The sequence below is a fragment of the Lissotriton helveticus genome, chromosome 3_1, assembly GCF_964261635.1.
Source record: "Lissotriton helveticus chromosome 3_1, aLisHel1.1, whole genome shotgun sequence".
Taxonomy (NCBI): Eukaryota; Metazoa; Chordata; class Amphibia; order Caudata; family Salamandridae; genus Lissotriton; species Lissotriton helveticus.
The window spans coordinates 920,074,795-920,091,577 of record NC_136061.1 but is presented as its reverse complement, the minus strand read 5'-3'; the positions used below and the strand labels follow the sequence as shown (position 1 = coordinate 920,091,577).

Below are 16,783 nucleotides of genomic sequence, written 5' to 3'. Positions count from 1 at the left end.
CCTCGTTTGCACTTTTTATACACTTTGTGAATTCTGTCTTCTGGCAGTCCATATTTTTCTGAAATCTGCAGTAGAAGAAAGTGCTGTATTGTAAATTTTAGCATGTTAATGAAAGTGCTTCACACAAAGAGTATGCAGATAAACTGGAAAGGTCTTAGCCCTGCTGACACGTGAACATCATTTCTGGGTGCATATTGCCAGCTCCTAGAGGCATCAGACTTCCACATGTAAGATCTGGTAAGGCATACCTGTGCATGGCTTGACAGCACTAATTTACAATGATATATATAAAGTTGGGAAACTACCAATAATTAGCAGCCTATGACAGAAACTATTTCTTGCTTCTAGTGATTCTTTTTGTCCTTGGTTTATTTCAACGTTTCCTTTCTGGCCACTGATTTTATTGCTTTTATTTTTCTACAAAGAATGTATTGATACAGCACTAGTCACCATACAGGGGCCTGCTCTATTTGCCTGACCTGTCCCGTTTGTTGTGTCAGCATGGCCGTGTGTCTCTTCTGCCTCATAATTTGCCCTATTCCTGTGTCTCCTGCCCTGTCCCTATGTATCATGTCCTGAGTCCCACCATACCCCTGTGTTTCTTCCTCTGTGTCCCAGTCCCACCATTCTTCTGCGTATTCTGCTCTCTGCATTGCTAGCTTGCACCCAAAACCATGGCGAGGCTGGTATTTCCCCCTTCCAGATGTGCTTTCGATAGTGGCCTGGTGTCATATGGGTTGCAGCTAGAAGGAGACTGGTGTTTTTGTTTGCTAATAGAATGCCTTGAATTGCACTGAAGAGACATCTGCTTTTTCCAGTGATGCCGATTTAGGGGAGGCAAATTTGGTGGGATGGCAGTTGAACTACCATATGAAAACATCATTAGGGTTCAAAACATACAAAGTGAGGTCCGAGGAAACCCAACCAGCCATGCAAGTCTGATGCACTACTGCCTTTATTATTGGGAGCCGATATTTATTTCTTTTATTTTGAAGGTTTTATAAAGCGCGAACAAGATCCTTGCGGGTATCAGAGCGCTTTACATCAAATATAGGAAATAGATATATACATACAAAATACTAATAGAAATATTAGTCCGAGAGTGTTGACTATTACAGCATAACAAATATTTACATGACTGCATCCAATAGTTCAAGTGAATTTGGCCAAGAGAATTGATTTCTTTTTTTTTTAAGAGTGCTGTGTTAGGGGTATGTCTTGTTTTTGGAGGCCAAGCATTTCAAATCCTAGGGGCCATTTCTGAGAAGGTGCGGTTATAAGTTTTCTTCGTGGAAAATCGTTGTAGTTTCAGTAGCAGGTTATAAGAACCCCTGGTGGTTCTGTTACCACCCGATAGTACTAATTTCTCCGCAGGGTATCGTGGGGTTTTGTGATGCAGTGCCTTGTGTGTTATACAGGTGATTTTCAAGTGGATTCTGGCATCAAAGGGTAGCCAGTTAGGGGGACGCAGGTCCTGGGAGATGTGACAGTTTCTTTTGGAGCCTGTGATTAATCTGGCGGCTGCGTTGACTGTCGCCCTTAGAGGGGCTGTTGTTGATCTAGGAAGAGAGCGGAACTCCCATATTCCACTCTGGGGACTACTAGAGTTTGAACTGCCTGTTTAAAGTCCTTTGCGAGTATGAAGGGTTTTAGACATCTTAAGGTGTTCAATTGAAAATTGCATCCCCCAATGCCCCCATCATGGCAAAACCAGCTCCCACCCTTCCAGCCTCCCGGTTGAAATGCCCGATGCCCGGTACTCCATGTCCGGTCCTGATTTCACCACAACTGCTACCGTAGATTCATCTGTGTGTAGACATGGTCATCCACACGTATGTCGAGACTCTCACCTCACATAGACTCCACAGACCAGCAGACTCCAGACAACTACCTTGCTCTAAACACTGACCTAGTTGCTGTGAGAATGTGGCCTACAGATGATGGAGTCAAGATAATAAACCTGTTTAGCGAAACAGTCCCCCACCAAGCCTTTCTGTTTTATCGGTTTGGGGTTTAGGTCAAAGGTCTTGGAGCAGAGATTGCTAGTTAGACCTAAGTTCAGCTGCTGCTCCAGGTGGTTTTGTGTCTCATGAGGCTGCTGGCGACGAGGCCTCCATGTCAGAGGTTCTTCTGCATTCCAAGCTGATCAGAGCTTTTGAAACAAGCCGAGGATGCAAACGTTCATAGTCTGAGATATATATTTGCGTTCTTTAAGTTATCATTTGCTCTGTCATCTCAGGTGGGCATTTCCGTGCAGAAATGCTGTCACATATTCATTTGCCACTGAAGATGTGACAGGAAGAGACATCACGTGACCCTTGACCTAAAGATGAGCCATTGTGGTTTTTTTTTTTAAACAATTATAGTTGGAAACCCGAGGCTACAGCACGTTGAAGAACACTGATTGATAACTGACACAACCAGACTACTACAGCAAGCAAAAGCTAAAGGTATGGTTACTTTAACTGATAATGGTGAGATTGGTTAAAACACAGGGTTGAGAAACAGGCCGCAGTGGTCGCAAGCGACACTTAGGGGTGGCAATTGTAACTCTTAAATGACTCCACTGAGGGAACTGGTCCCTCGTTGACCCCCTTGTACGAAAGGGTTTGTGTGCGTACCTCCATGGAGCCAAAAACACACACTCAGGAAATGTTTCTGCCAATGCTTTACATAAAGCGCCAGGCCCGGGCTGTCATCAGATAAGCCTGTCTGTATTTTGATTTTCGGAGTCCGTTGTGTCAGAGCCTGGGCTGATAAGGATCACGGGGCGAGCACGCGGGCCGGCAGTTACAACATGGCGGAAGCTTCCAAAACAAACAGAAAACGGCGCAGCCTTCGTCTCCACATCTCACACAGGCCCCAGGTTTTAGCGGCAGCACGGAAACATTCAAAGGGAGGGGCGCCCCGTGGACTTCTCTCCCCGGCAGTGCATAATTTAAAAACATAAATCAATAAATGGGTGCAGCGGCCCAAAGGTTTAGGCAGGAGGACCCTGCGGCCATCGCTGCTGAATGCCAAGGGTGCGTTGACCAAGGCTGCTTAGGTATGAATGCACCTCATGCGTCTTTCTCCCCCCACCTTGCACTTCCTACCTCTTTATCTCACTCTTGCAAGTTTTTCTTCATCCCTATCTCCCTTTGCAGCCGTTTTCCTAACTCTTTCTCGCTCATCTGCATTTCTCTCTGTCGCTTTGTGTCAAAATCAAACATGAAATCTCTGAAAGATGAGTACCAGTGCCCGCCCCCGCCTCAGAAATAAAGCACTGCTCTCTGGCGTCCTCCTCAGGTGCAGCTTATAAAGTTCCACGATGACATCATCGCCGTTGACATTATCCTGAGCGTTTGCTAGGGAAATGTTGGAACTAAAAATAGGAACGTCTCTCAGAGAGGTTTTGACAGGCCTTCCTTCATGTGTATACATGCCAATAGACCCGATTCAGGCGGGAGACTACCGGTTTTTGAAGCCAAAAATGGTTTCTTTTTTAGCTGCCTCTCACCTGAAATTGCATTTTCTACAATAGAAGTAATTGGGGAATTTTCATTCTTCCGATTTTTTATTTTAAATCTCCCACGTCCCTGTCCTAAAATGTTGGCCTGTATGGCAGTGGTTGCCTAAGGTGTTTCCTCCAGGAGGCGAGAGGGCTCACAAGCACCACCAATCATTGTTTTGATTGCACGTGCAAAAGCCGAGGGGTAGGAAGATCACAAAAATGTACCCCGTCTAGTGCACAAAAATACTTTGAGACGGTCCTGACATTCACACCGGTGCGCATTTTTTACCAACTCAACGGGAGGTACAAATGTATTAAAATAGAATTGGCTCAAGGAGCTACCGAATGACATCCACTTAGGCTTTCGAATACCCAACTACATGGAATATGTATGAGCTTACTTTCAACATGAGGAATTTCAGTGGTGATTACAGGGGTGTAACACAGGCCCATGTGGTGCAGGGGGACCCCCAACCCTTCAAGGGGCCCCGGTTAAGTGCAACCGCAAAGCCTATGAATATTTGTGATACTTGAAAGGGGGGTAAACATTATCGCATTCTTCAGGGGAGGGGGGGCACTGGAGGTCATACATTTAGAGTTATGCCACAGGCGTGATTATGTGCCTAGTGAGAAATGTAAGAACTTAAATGGATTTTACTATGCCTCTGGTGGATAGGCCCAATTCAATATCAACAATAAAAGCAAAAGTAATTGCTTTACAGAAAGAAAAGCAAAACAAAGACAAAACCCATTACCAAAAATAAATAAGAGATCAAACAAGTCACTGGTGTATTTTTGCCTTTATACGGATGTCTAATGGAACATCTACCTTACAAGTTCAGATCACAGGGCATAGAGCTTCCACGAAACAGGACTAGACTGAAAAAGGACTGTATTGATGTCAGGACACAGGGCTGGATCTTGGAATAACATGGCTGCCACAGCCATGATGGTGGCCTCCCAGGCCAGGCAGAAAATGTGAAATGCCACCAGATCTGTGTTATGTAATAACCACAGTCCAATGGGACGGTCACTGCCAGGGCTTCTGCACAGCAAAAAGACACTTGCCCTGCATGGAAATTCAGAAGATTTCTCAACAGGACAGACTATGCCCCAATCTTATGGATATTCATGATAAAATGCCTCTTTTAATGTTCATTGCAAATAATCTATCTATCTATCTATCTATCTATCTATCTATCTATCTATCTCACACAGGTAAATGGAAAGGGTCCCTTGGTACTGTAGACAGAGAGGTATAGTTGAGGAGCCTCGTTGATTCTCTTGAGCAAACTAAGCAGAGAAGAGACAGGTGTTAAGATGTTTACAGATACCAGAACGTTAAACGTTCTTGTTAGACTAGCTAGAGTTGGGCTTAGGGTAAAGGTTAGTGTTAGTACAAGGGATAGGGTGAGATAGTGTTAGGAATGTTGGTCATTTTAGTATTCTTCTTAGCTGTTCCTTCATTATTGCCAAAAAACGGTAAACTTTTGAAGGCTTCCTCATATGGATGGATCAGTATTACATTTCTTTATTACAGTATTCATTTTCAAATGAAATGTACTGCAAACCCAGTTCTGCTAAGAATCTCTGACCCCATTCTCTCAGTGCCAAAAAGCCATCCCTTGGTGTAGGCTGTGCTCAACAGGTCAAATACTGTAGTATTTGGGCAGTCTGTAGCCTCAGCAGCTAGAAGTTAAACCTCCTTAAGAATCAATTCGCATTTAACTTAGAATCTCACAAGTACGTCATATCTTGACCTTGAATTTATTTTGCCTCGATGGGTATGAGGCAAAAAATCCTTTGCAAAAATATTATAGCATGCCACAATAAAGTGAAAGTAAATGTATATGTTGGTAAGAATAACTTTATTGTTTTCAACTGCACATCTCTGTACCTTTACAATACATAAGTTGTCACAGTACATAGATGGTGAACTAAGAAGAGCACATCTATCCATACATAAACATACTTACCTTCACAATACCACGGCAGGTAATATTTCGCTATAGTATTTTTGTGTAGGATGATATTTAAAATATAACATTTTCGTAGGATGCCCACTGACTGAGGTGAATAGAAATGATATCCAGTTTCTCATTTAGGCTCATGGTCTAAACCCAAACACTTTTGAGAAATGCAGAGCCATTCACACAAAATACTTATTAGTAGTGTAACTTACAGCATTCCTTAACCCATGAAGGTCCGGCGTCTTCAGCATTAAGGCATCAAACACTTCCTCTGATTCTTGCCGAACATACAATAATACTAAAAATACATAAAAATAAGGATTTCAGCCTTTTTTGTTCATAATAAATGTAACATAGATCAGTGCTGGAAGATTTTAAAATAAATCCCATGTTTTCTTAAGATGTGTAGTTGTTCATGCGGGTAAAATAGTGGGAAACAGAGAAAGAAAAGACAAGGGGAAAGAAAGAAAAAATGGAAAAAGTGAGAATAAGAAGGAAAAAGTGAAAGAGAAGGTGTAAACAAATGGTGAAAGAGAGATCGAAGGGGTCAAGGAGAGAGCTTGAAAGTTGAAAATACTGGTGAAAAAAGAGGGTTCTAGGAGACAAAAGGAGTTAAAAAGAAGGACTTGCAAGTAGAGAGGGGGAGAGGACACCTGAAGAAAAAAGCTAGAGGCTAACAGATAAAGAGGGAACGGAAGAGAGGAGAAAAAATGGGAGTGAGTGAGCAGGATAACCAGATAGACAGTACAGTTATACAACAGATCTAATATGATCTTTGAGTTAGTGGTTGTTATGCTTATGGTGTGTTTTGTCTCACTCTCTGTGTTCCTTCTGACACATATTTGCTTTCCTTTTTTGACCCATCACTGTGCTGTTTTATCCCTCAAGATGACCAAGGAAAGGAAGCTCTCTTCTCCAAAGCACATGATGCTTAAGCCCAAATCCTGTCCAATACTGGAGTATTAAGTTAGTGCTGTCCACCGCCGTGAACGATCGTGGAACAACCAAGTGTATGGACAACAACTGCTCATTACACTGAGTGCTGCCTCTGACACTTTCGAGTCACAGGAAACAGGGTAGGATGAGCACTTTTCAAGCACTCCTCACAGCTACTGTGAGGTGTCATATGTGGACTGTGTACAACCAACCCACAGGTGATATTTGGGCAAAAACTGTCAGAACTACAGAAATGTTCACAAACCAGTGAGGCCACAATGAACAATTAGTACCACAGGAGGAGGATATCATTAGTTGAAGTATTTCTTTAAGGGCTCCTTGAAAAAAAAATCCCCAGAGACTGTAAGAGAGTATTTAGAAGATCCTGCCTTTTGGGACTAATCAAATCCTAAAATCCTGCAATAACCCTAGTAGGCAAATTTCTTTAAATACAATGATGTACAATTCTCACTGGATCAGAAGCGACTCGGTCTTTGCAGCATTTGTGGAAGCTGAATAATTGTGTATTTGAATGGCTTGAACTTTGAGGCTATTCCTCCAAACCATCTTCTTTCCACTAACTTGCAAAGCACTGTAGTCACCATACTCCAATGCCAGTTAACAGATGTTTAACCGCATCGCTGCGGCGGCTTTTCCCGCTGTGCGCGGCAATTTTACAATTTTAAAATTACCGCGTTACATGACGAGCTCAGCTCGTCATGAGCGCACGGCAGGTTATGCTCATGACGAGCTGAGCTCGTCATCAGCCTGGAAGGGGTTATGGCATATTGGTGACCATGTAGATCACAATTTGACATCAGGGACATATGAGGGCAGCTCTACTATTCCAAATCATTGTGTTTCATCTAATGCGTAAAGCAATGGAGCCAGCATGGACCTATGTTTATCGGTCAGGTTTACCATATTTTGAAAGATTTATATCTGACTAGATACGGGTCGGCCAGCAGTAGCCAATGAGTGCCAGAACCACTGTTTCTTTTTTCCCAACAAATATCCTCCATCCAACTTTTAAAGCTCCACAGAAATGATGTTGGTTCAATACTCAGAGTCTGTCGCTGATCATCCGCTTCAACATTTTTAAAAAGGTTTTAACCAGATTGAGATTGTCCAGCATTAGCCCCTGAGTGCCAGATCAGCTTTTCCAAACCAATAGCTTTTGTCCCTCTCTCAGAGTATTTTAGCAAAGAAAGCCCACTGCTGATTAATAGCGCCACCCTCGCCTTTTGACACATTGGTGTCTATTTAGTTCAAGTTGCCCACTGTTAATCCAGATGCAGTGGCGGATGTTCCTGATATCCAAATTTGCTAAAACTACACACAAATAAATTAAATGAGAATGAATTACCTAGGCAGTGGTTATCACGACAACTGGCGATGCTCCGGCCCAATTTAAACAGGCCTGTTCTATGTGAAAACCTCCATATATTCGGAGATTTGCATTCCAGAAGATTAAACCCACTCAAAATCTCTTACTAACACTTATGTACAACAAACACCTACATCCACAAGCCTAACCGTCTGACATTCTCCCAAAGGAGGTCTAATAGTATTGAACTTTCTACCCATCACTCTACACGCCTTCCCAGGCTCTCTTCCCTTCCACAGGAAACAGGAGCTTTTCCACAACACATTCGGGTCATGCCTAATCTCCCCATTTCCTTGATTGACAGCATTTAACCTCCGCTCAACATAGATAACCCTACAAAAACATTCTCACAACTTCAACACCTTACTTCAAAATATGAAGATAAATACAATTAAGTTTGCCTGCGTTCAGACTGTAAATGTGACCCATAGGCTCTGTTCACTAGCCATTGACTCCAGTGCCCACTGCGAGGAGTCCCCTTTTAAGATAAGTAAAAATAGGGGCATCATTAGAATCTTTAGTGTCATTCTTGAGCTCTACTACATTCAAAATTACCCACCCTTGTTTTGTTATTAATACCATATTACCAATGGTGAAGTCAACGAGCAGGCAGGTTTCCTTTATTTTTCGTAAACTATATTTTATACCCCCTCTTTCCTATATCATTCCACCAACCGACTTCCATCTTCAGGTCCCCTGCCTCACTTTGCAGCAGCCTCAGGAAGAGTTTAGCACTATGCAAGCATCCAACACGACAAAACATGAAAAGCCGTACAAGTTCTAACAAAAGGTGCATGACTGTAGGCTGGTTGGTTGAACTTGTAGATAAGTTCATAGAAAAGGTTCTTTCAAGTGGGTAAACAAGCTAAGTGTGTTTATTTAACCTGACTCACAATGCAGCTGACTGCTTATTGACTATCAACCCCTGCTCTGCCGCTATAAAGCATCCAGCCCCTTTTTTATTTGATAGATTTGAGCACGAAATGCTTTTTATAAGCTTATAAAACCAGCCTGGCTCTAGCAGTGGAGTGGGAGTGATCGGTGAAAGAATTACCTCTTTGTGAAAGATCCACCTTCGGCTGCTTGGACGACGACGGGTCATATTCATCGGCGAAAGACTGGCAGCTTCTTTTCATTGATAACCTGAGAATACAGAATACAGTACTATCAGAAACAGCTAGTTATCAGCTCATGCATTAATACAGAGCTGCACAAATACCATCAAGCAATACGGATATCTGTGTGTTTCCATCACTTTCTAGCTGGTGAAATATCGACCTACAAAACTATTGCATCCACTATGTCGACCTTACCGATACTTTGCAAGATAATTCTAGGTAGGTGGATGTGGACCTAAGAATAGTAAATATATTCATACCACGACTATGAAGTGATAGTTGATGTCATGGTTTCAATATTTTTGTTGCTCTATATTTCTGCTGCGATATAGTGATATACAACAGATATGGTACACAGTTGATCCAAATCTGAAAATATAGTACAGTCGACACCAGTGATTTCATGAAGGTTGTTTTATGCAAGAATGTTCATAAAGGAAAACAACGCCAGCCGACATGTGTTTCGTCAGCAGGTCGCTACCTGTGATTCTTCACGGCCTTCGGCGAGGCGAGCAAGGGCTGAACCCTGCACCACCAGGCTCAGCTTATACACGGACGTAGCCACCAGTTTTATTCCGCTTTTCCAGATGCCCTAATTTGCAGCGGGTCCTTGCACCCACACACCGGGTTGGAAGTATCACCGGTTCTTCGATTTTAACATAACGCGTTTCAAGGCCTGAAGAGTCACAGGTAAAGACCTGTTGATGAAACACGTGTCGGCTGGTGTTGTTTTCCTTTCTGAACATTCTTGCATAAAACAACCTTCATGAAATCACCGGTGTCGACACTACTATGTTTTCAGATTTGGATCAACTGTGTACTTTATATGTGTGCCCAGGACTTGTATATATTTATCTGGCAATGAGCTCTTAACTCATTCCTTATTCAGGGGTTTGGGTCCTCCCCTGACCTGGTTGCACCGTGAAGCATTTGTTCTTCGTTTCCTATAACCCTGCACTGTTACCTGCCCGAGCGCCACTCACCTGCTACCCTAAAACCCTTGCAGAAAGCAATACACAACAGATATGATAGTAAAATATTAAGACATAAATCAGTACTGCCAAATGAAATAGGTACAAAAAAAACTCTTGGATGTAGTGCCACTTTTCAGACAATAACTCCAAAAGTTGGAACTCTCATCCAAAACATATACACCTGGTTGACTCATTACATCAGTTTAATACATGTTGAAAGGCCATTTACCCAGCTACTGGTTGGTTTCAGGCCCTATGTTCCACGTATTAACTGTCTCTATTAAATGGACAAGAAAGAAGACCCTAAACGCACCCTTGGGTCAGTAATGGTCAAACTGCGGTCAGTAGGTTAAAAGCAGACTTGCGATGTGGACTGGTCGTTTCATGTCTGGCTCTAGTCCTGAATGCTGCGCGCTGCTGTGGTTGTGGGAATCTTATATCCAGGGATGTGATGTGGGCCCATGAAGACACTTTGATTGGGGAGGCCCCTACATCGAGCAATGAAGGCACCCACTCAATCATTGGTGCTTGTATCTGTGCTGTAGCATAAACCAGCTCTTTTTGCTCTACGTTTGCCCATCCCACTACAGACTGTGGCCTCAGAAGTCCCTGTCTACATTTTTTAGAATTGTCCTGCTATTTTACTTCATCCTCAAGGAGCTAATCTCTTTTCACCTCATGGAGCTATTCTATATTCACCTATGGACAGGGCCCATGGAATAATGCAATTGTGTGGCTGTGGTGATTTTCGCATTAATATAGATTTGCCGAATCTGCCACATAATTCCTCATCTGCCACATAATTTGCAGATTTTCACCACCAAAAATGTGTTTCTAGCTTAAATGGTTCAAAAGTTAATAAAAATACAGCCACGTGTTGCAGCGCAGTGGAAGGCCCTTTGTAAAGCTGGACTGATCGCCTTTCTGTTGCTTGCATCTAATTTTGGGTGTTAAACTGGTTCTAATGAAGTGCAACCAATGCTCATACATTATTACCAAGTTTAAAAATGACGAAATAATGAAGTAATATTATTAAAAAGCATGTCACATTATGCAGCATAATTTGCTTTTTCTTGCTGCATAATGTAGTCAACCCTGCCACATATCTTGGTTCTTTCCTGCCGCATAATTCCAGTGGCCCTGCCTATAGAGGGTGTCATTTAATGTGCATTTAGCACAGACATACACACACACACACACAAATAACATTGCATTCCACCTTAGCAGGTGAGCATAAAATAACTAATATGACCATTCTACAAATACTGCTGTTCTACTAAATTCCAATACATCATTGAAGTTATATATGAAGTTAATATGTACACATACTAAGTAAAGATTGACAAGTACAACATTTTAAGAATGCATTATCAATTACAATTCATTCAATGTACCTGTCGTTCTCCTCCTGAGCAGCAGGGAGTACCTGAATAGGACAAGAAAATAAAATATGCTTTTTTAGTCACAGTTAATGCATCTGTTAAATATTTGCGGAGTTTCCCCAATAAACCCTTTCCGTGTTACTGTTTTTCCTTTTTTCAGACCTGCATTCTTCTTTTTCAGGCTCTTTCGTCTATGTTATTTTTATAGAGAGAGGTTTGTTTGGTTTGGGGATTCCGGCATTAGGAACAGGGTGCGCTCCTGCAGCCGCGCCCAGCTCTGGGGATCAGGTACACCGAGCCCCTCCATGAGCACACGTTTTCTAAAGCTTTTCAGTATGTATGTTCTTAAACTTGTATGTATTTATCTATAGGCAGTTGTGGCGCATAAGTCATGTTAAAGATTAATGGAGCCCTGAATGAACATGGGCCTAGGCATTGGTGTGGCAAGGGTGCTAGTGGAAGCAAGCATGGGTTGGATTTGGACAAAAATAGGCCCATACACCAAAATAAATGTGTCCCCATTAATGAATCAGATAGATTAAAAAGGGACCCACATTTGCGAATCAGGTCAGTTTTGATCTTTTAAAGACATGATGTATGAATGTTTTGCATGATATGGGCGATTGCATGCAATTGTGCTTGCTGCAGGCAATCCTTGTGTTAATAACGGGGAAATGAACACTACAAAACGGCCCACTTGGCCATAAAACAGACCCGCACACTGTTAAAAACCATCCAACACACTGATCTGTCAGACAAGCCCATCGGACACTGCCGGATTGCCCTATTGGCTAGTTCGAGACAGGAAGCAAGGAGAATGCACCTCTCAATGCTCTTTGGCAGGACTTTAAGTGAGCCGGGTGCAGGTGCTGAGACAGGCTCTCCATTTTTGCCCTCACCCTCATGGTGAGAAAAACAACCCTCAACTCTGCAGTAGTGCCACTGCGAAAAGCTTTTGGTCTAACTTCTTAGTTCTTTCACAGTAGCATTTTCAAAATTAAATACAACAAAGCCATAGTTGCTGCTTATTTATCGTGTGCAACTAACAACCATTGACAAAGCCAATAGTACTGGCTTGTTGTATGTATAATCTTACTTGTTGTATTATATATCAGGATGCAATCAGGGGCGGACTAGGAATCAAAACCAGCCCTGGCAAAGTTCTTGGCCACCTCCCCGGGGGGTTCGGAGTGCTGTCGAGATGTTTGCCAGGGCTGGTTTCAGCCAGTTTTGTTACAAGGACCGATATTGCAGGGGAAATGCCCGGTGCCCGCTAATGCCAGTCCGGCCCTGGATGCAATGATGGAAATAGCAAACTACCAGATGGGCGGCACACTATGCTAAGCACAGATTTTTAGCTTAGGTGTTTTTAAGCCACACCCTTAATGTTATTTATTTATTTATTTATTTATTTAAATAAACTATTTTATTTATTTTTTATTACGTTGGCCACGCCCCTTTAAGAAACCCTCCAGTTTTTTCATCCCACCTACTCTTTGGCTAGTAAAATACAGCAATAACAAGGCCCCCGGTGCCACCGCACCTGCTGCCCCATTAATAGTTCCATCGCTGAGTGACAGCCCGGAGTTAAATCTCACAGTTGTTTACAAGAATGCGGGACGATCATGAGTGGTGTTTTAGTGTTGTCTGAAGGGGTTGAATAGTTATGTGAAAATGCGAAGCCATGTTATGTTTATTTTAGGACTATCAACATCGGTGCACACTGTTAGGGATACGTACCACGCCGCATCGGTGCATGTTGGAGAAGTGCATGTTGGGGATGAACAGCACAGGCTGGGTTTCAAGGTCGGCTTCCGGCCTCAGGTACGTGATGTCATTCCCTCGATAGCCGGCGAGCAGCGATGATTTCACATCTACCAAGAAAAAGACACATCATTCTCATGTTAGCTGTCGCCGCAATTTGGAAAGGAATCAAAAGAATACAGCACGTCTCGAGCGCTTCGATCGAAACCCCCCCGGGCCGCGTTGACAGGGACAGGTGTAAGCTGAGGTGGTGCACCCACCCCGAGCCGTGTGGCGCGCCTGCTCCCGCCTTAGATGAACGTGATACACTAGATGGAGGCGTAATGCGCCTCATTTTTTGTCCTCTTTGTGTGCTGACGAGCCGCCTCCTTTCACTGGCTGCGGGGCAGGGCTGACAGACAAGCAGGGGAGCGTGTGTGCGTGCCTGGGTGAGCTGCTCTGCCTACACAGAGCACAGGCCTGACATTTTCCATCATCTGTCGTGTTCACGTGCTCCGAGCAATATTCAGAGGTGCAAGCAAATCAGGATTTGGGTGAAGAGAGCTTCTAAGGTCTATGCGTGAATTGCCTATCCAGGACACTCCTTTCGCTCTGCATCCTGGGACTTGTAGTGCTGATTTTAGAATCGGATGAATTGAATGGGAAGTCCCAGAATGCAAAGCAAAAAAACCTGGACTAGATGTGCTACCAACTCATGGACCTTCGAAACTTGTGTGCTCTGTGATTGCCATAATGCATTCGCGCCTCCGGACAGATTAGGCCCATTGCCTTGATTCATGTTAGGTATGAGAATAAGGAATAGTGCTCTATTACTTACCGGTAATCTTCATTACTCCTGGTCCCGTTGTCCTCGGCCCATTCAGAACTTATGGAGATAACCATCTCCTGACAGAAAATAAAACAAGAGGAATGCTGGGATATCCCTACTGCCCCTCCCCCCGGGAGTACAAAGGTAGGATCTACCCAGCAGCCCTCCTGTACAAACAAGCCCAGACAGGAAGGCCGGCCACCCGGGAGGGAGGGAGGGGCGTATGAATGGGCCGAGGACAACGGGACCAGGAGTAATGAAGATTACCGGTAAGTAATAGAGCATTACCCCCAGGTCCCTTATGTCCTCGGCCCATTCAGAACTTATGGAGAAATACCAAAGCAGAAAAAGCCGGCCTTCCCAACCCAACAGAAGCCAACCCAGGAAACCACACCAAGGCAGCAACCGCAGAAGGAAAAAGGAAGAACCGGGGAAACCCCAGGCAGAGCCCCCGACAAGAGGAACCCCACCAGACCAGCACACACCCAACAAGAGCAAGGGCGCACAGCCAGAAGACCAGACCGGCCACCAGAGAGGCCAACCAGACCACCGCAGGAACACCCCACAGCCAACCAGCGACAGGGGGAGCACAGACACCCAAGCCACCACAGGCGAGAGGACAAACAGCAGAAGAGAGGCCAAACAAGAGAAAGGCCAAGATCCACCAGGCCAACAAGCCAGAAGCGGGCAGAAGAAGACAACCCAGGCAAGAACAGGCAGGAGACAAGCGGACCAGAGGAACCAAAGGCCCAACAAAGAAGAACAGCGGAAGCCCACCAGAACTCAACCCGAAAGGCAAGACTGAGCCCCAGGCCAGGGAAAGAGAGAAACCCCAGACACCAGGGAACGAAGAGCAAACCCCAGGAAGCCAAGCCACCAGGTCCCGCAAGACGAGGACACAAGGCAAAGGGAATCAGCACCTCCAGGAAACCCGAGCAGGAACAACCAACAAGGGCAACCAACCAGGACAAAGAGACCCGGAAAAGAGAAAAAAGGGGACCGAAGGAACCCCAGGAACCCCGAAACAGAACACCAGCCAAAGCGGAGGAACAGGAGCAGGAAGCCCCAGCCCGAGGAAGGCAAACCCGAACACCAAAGCAGGAGAGCAACCGGACGGGCCAAGCACCCGGAGGACCCAAGACGACAGCAAGGGAACCGCGAAGGACACAACAACCACAGCCAAGCCAAACCAGAGACAGGCCAGGCACAAAGACCCCAAACAGCCCAAGCAAAGGACCGGGGCAGAAACCCAGAGGCCAGAGAGACCGAGGCAAAACCAACCCAGAGGACCTCACAGAACCAACCGCAGCCAGGGAGGAAAGCACAAGCAAACCACACCCCACAGCCAGGCAAAACCCAAGGCAGGGCACGCACAGGGGACGAACCCCGTACGGCGAAGCCGCAACCTAGGACACAGACAGGAAGCCAAAGCCGAAGCCAAAGGCAACCCGCAGAACCAACCCAAAACAAGGGAAGGACAAAGAAGGAAAGACCCCAACAGAGCACAGGCCCGAGAGCCAACAGCCCCGCCGACGCCCCAACGGGGGACCAGAGGACCGACAGAGGGCAAAGCGCCAGCCAACCAACACAGCAAAAGGAAGTGCCAGCCAATGCAACCCAGGAGGCGGACGAGCAGCAGCACGGCAGCGAGGAGCCCACATCAAGGAGAAAGGCACCCAGCCGCAGCGCCCAGACACCGAGACCCAAAGCCCAGCGCTGTACTCAGAAGCGTGGCGAGTCGACAGGAGGCACGAACCAAGGGTGGCAGCACCAAAGACGGCAGAGGCAGCCTACAGAACACAACCACACCCAGACACCGAGGAACCCTGCCAAGTCGGAAGGAACCGCGAGAAAAGGAGATCCGCCGAGAAACACCGGAGGAAGAGCGCCCCCGCCGAGACTAGAACCAGGACCACCCACCGCTAAGTCGTCCGTCCAAGTCGGAAAGGCATGACAGGCAGAGCGTCAGGGACAGAGCAGCCCCACCACAGAGGCAGGTAGCACACCCCCCCCCCCCCCAGACCCGGGTCCATGAGATGGAAGGGACAGAGCAGCGGCCCAGCTGACACGCAACATCTGCAGCAAACACGCTCCCAACAGTGAATAGCCACACAAGTCAGCCAGCGCAAAGCATGTCATATGTACAGTGCGCACCCCTGACAAAAAACCACAGGCCCCTTCACAAAGACGTCGGGAAGAGTGGCATCAACATTCAACCCTGTCAAAAATGCAAAACGCATGACGGAGGGAAAATACATCAAATCGCAAACAGTAAAGCACAGGCTGCAGAACCAATGCCGAGGACCGAACATGGGACACCAGCCCCAAGCTGGCAGCACCCGCCGTAACCATGTTGCACTGGCACAACAAGGAACACACCGGAACAAGCCATGCCGCATCCGAGCACCCTCCGGGGGAAGCCAGGGAACAGCAGCCGGAGACCGAGCACCACGCTCCCAGGTTCAGGCTCAGCAGCAGCGGCAGCCTCGAGATATCCGAGGCAGGAGTGCAAACACAAGCGCTCCAGGAAGTCAACGCTCCGGAACAAACAGCACAACACTGACAGAGGGAGCAAAAACACCGCAAAAGCGGGACTTACCCGGAGCGGGGGCCTGAGCAGCAACAGCAAGGCCCCCACACACCAACAGCCGGATCCGGGATCGACCATCCAGCGCAGCGCGTCTCCCACCCGGCCAGGCTCGGGGAGACGCGCACAGCGACCCGGAAGTTACCGGGAGGCGGCGCACCAGCCGCAAAGGGCCGGAAAACCGGAACAACGGCCGCGAAGAAGTCAATCCCCCCCAGCAAGCCCGGCAGGCCGGGGGGGAGACACACAGGAACCACACCCCTGCCCGTGAAGCCAGGCAGCCGGGCAGGAGGAGCCAGAAGAGGACTGCACGCCACTCAAGCCCAGCAGGAGCCGGTGCAGCCCCCAACACCAACAGCATCCA

General features: G+C 46.1%; 1 protein-coding gene across 1 annotated transcript in view; it reads right to left on the bottom strand.

The window, feature by feature from the left end:
• The window catches only part of GRHL3 (grainyhead like transcription factor 3), a 95,737-nt gene that overhangs the window by 21,037 nt on the left and 57,917 nt on the right, over positions 1-16,783 (bottom strand). Inside the window, exons 11-15 of the mRNA XM_078681257.1 lie at positions 13,001-13,134; positions 11,273-11,304; positions 8,841-8,929; positions 5,676-5,761; positions 1-65 (exon numbers count right to left, since the gene is read on the bottom strand). Coding sequence (XP_078537383.1) covers positions 1-65; positions 5,676-5,761; positions 8,841-8,929; positions 11,273-11,304; positions 13,001-13,134 — 406 coding nt within the window. The remainder of the gene's footprint in view (positions 66-5,675; positions 5,762-8,840; positions 8,930-11,272; positions 11,305-13,000; positions 13,135-16,783) is intronic.